This window comes from Phaseolus vulgaris, chromosome 1 (assembly GCF_051622355.1).
Source record: "Phaseolus vulgaris cultivar YP4 chromosome 1, ASM5162235v1, whole genome shotgun sequence".
NCBI classification, from domain to species: domain Eukaryota; kingdom Viridiplantae; phylum Streptophyta; class Magnoliopsida; order Fabales; family Fabaceae; genus Phaseolus; species Phaseolus vulgaris.
In genome coordinates this window covers 8,119,255-8,120,981 of record NC_143498.1, presented here as the reverse complement: position 1 = coordinate 8,120,981, position 1,727 = coordinate 8,119,255, and the positions used below count along the sequence as shown (strand labels likewise).

Here is a 1,727-nt window from a genome sequence, read left to right as displayed (position 1 = left end):
CCTCCCAGAACTTGATGCTCTTCCCATTACCAACTTCTCACGTAAAGCAATCTTTGAAATTACTACCCCATATCTCCAACTTCCAAATCTTCTTCAAATCTTTCCACTAAAGGGAAGCATTGTAAGTTGACATGTCCTCTTTTAGCTTTCTCCAGCCTCTATATTTAGACTCTAAAACCTCCTTCCACAGACCACCCTCATTAGATCCCAACTGCCAAACCCATTTACTCAAAAGCCGAATTGAAACCCTTAATATTAACTACTCCAAGCCTGCCACCTTCCCGAGGCTCATAAACTTTTTCCCAAGAAACCCAAGCAATCTTCCTCCCTTCTGATCCCCACCCTCAAAGGAAGTTCCTATGAATACACACAATCTTTTTCCTCACAACTCCAGGCAACGAAAACATTGACATATAGAACAACAGAATAGATGAGAGAACAAACTTGAGAAGACAAATCCTTCCAGCCATATATAAATTTCTACCTTTCCATCTTCCCAATCTAGATTTGATTCCATCCACCACACCATCCCAAAATGTTTCCCTCCTATGACACTCCCCACCAGGCAACCCCAAGTATTTGAAAGGAACTTTCATTACATCAAATTTAAGAATAACCGCAAAATCCTGGATAACGAACGAATCTACTCCCACCCAACCAATTTTGCTTTTCAGGTAATTCACTTTCAAACCCGATGTCAGCTCAAAACAATTTAACATTGCCTTAATGCCAAACACACTTTTAGAATTCGCATGGCAAAAAAATAGACGATATATTAAAGCATATTAACTCTAACCTTCTCACACCCGATCTCCAGACTTTCTACCGCTTCAAGCTCGACAACATTCCTAGAGACTATTGATAGACCTTTTGCCACTATAAGAAATAAAAAGGGGACGAGAGGGTCACCTTGTCTCAAACCCTTCAATGGAAAAAATTCCTTAGTCGGGCTCCCATTAACAAGAACAAATACAGAAGCAGATTCAAGTCCCACTTCACAGAGATGTAAGCCTTCTCGTAGTCTTCCTTAAAAATAACGCTAATCTTCTTTGTCCTTTTAGCCTCCTCAAGCACCTCGTTTGCAACGAGAACACTATCCATTAAACCCCTTCCTTCGAGAAAAGCTGATTGTCTATAATCAATGACCTTACCTAACACTTTTTCAACCTAAAAGAAAGCAACTTTGATATAATCTTGTACAAGCACCCAACCAGAGAAATGGGTTTGAAATCGCTAAGCAGTTGTGGGTTTTTAGACTTGGAAACCAAGCAAATAAAGGAAGCATTTAACCTCATATAGTTAAGAACATCGTTATTAGAGATTTCTAAAGAGTAAGATTAAGAATAGGTGATGAAAGACGTGTAAAATAATTGTGATAATGAATCTTATGATAAACAAAAATGGTTGATATAAACCTTTATGAAGATTGTTTTCTTTGCAAAATTTATCCTTAAAAAAATAATGGAAAAAATATATATAAATGAAGTTAGTTATAGATTAAAATTGCAAAACATAAGAAAGCAACATGTCTTATCTCAATATATAAATAAAACTATTAAATCTCAAACTTTAGGCTGAACAATAAAAAATTACTATAAAAATTTTGTAAAATGAAAAGGTCAAATAGGTTGAGAAATAAAAATGTAACCTATAACTCTTATAAAAATTGGTTCAATCAAGTTGGTCGCCAATTGAAATCACAGCCCCACACCGAAAAAGAAAGGGAA

General features: G+C 36.1%; 1 protein-coding gene across 1 annotated transcript; it reads right to left on the bottom strand.

Annotated features, from left to right (window-relative positions):
• Nucleotides 1-259: 259 nt before the first annotated feature.
• LOC137815382 (uncharacterized) lies at nt 260-1,101 on the bottom strand. Its single transcript, XM_068618523.1, has 4 exons — nt 1,000-1,101; nt 797-922; nt 485-722; nt 260-357 (listed from the first exon to the last, which is right to left on the bottom strand). The coding sequence occupies exons 1-4, from the start codon at nt 1,099-1,101 to the stop codon at nt 260-262; spliced, it is 564 nt and encodes a 187-aa protein (XP_068474624.1).
• Nucleotides 1,102-1,727: the final 626 nt, after the last annotated feature.

Coding starts and splice junctions, on each gene's coding strand:
- LOC137815382 (XM_068618523.1), bottom strand. CDS start 1,101: ATGGATAGTGTTCTCGTTGCAAACGAGGTGCTTGAGGAGGCTAAAAGG. Junction 723..796: donor TGGAGATCGGGTGTGAGAAG/GTTAGAGTTAAT, acceptor TTTGGCATTAAG/GCAATGTTAAATTGTTTTGA. Junction 358..484: donor TAGATTGGGAAGATGGAAAG/GTAGAAATTTAT, acceptor GTGTATTCATAG/GAACTTCCTTTGAGGGTGGG.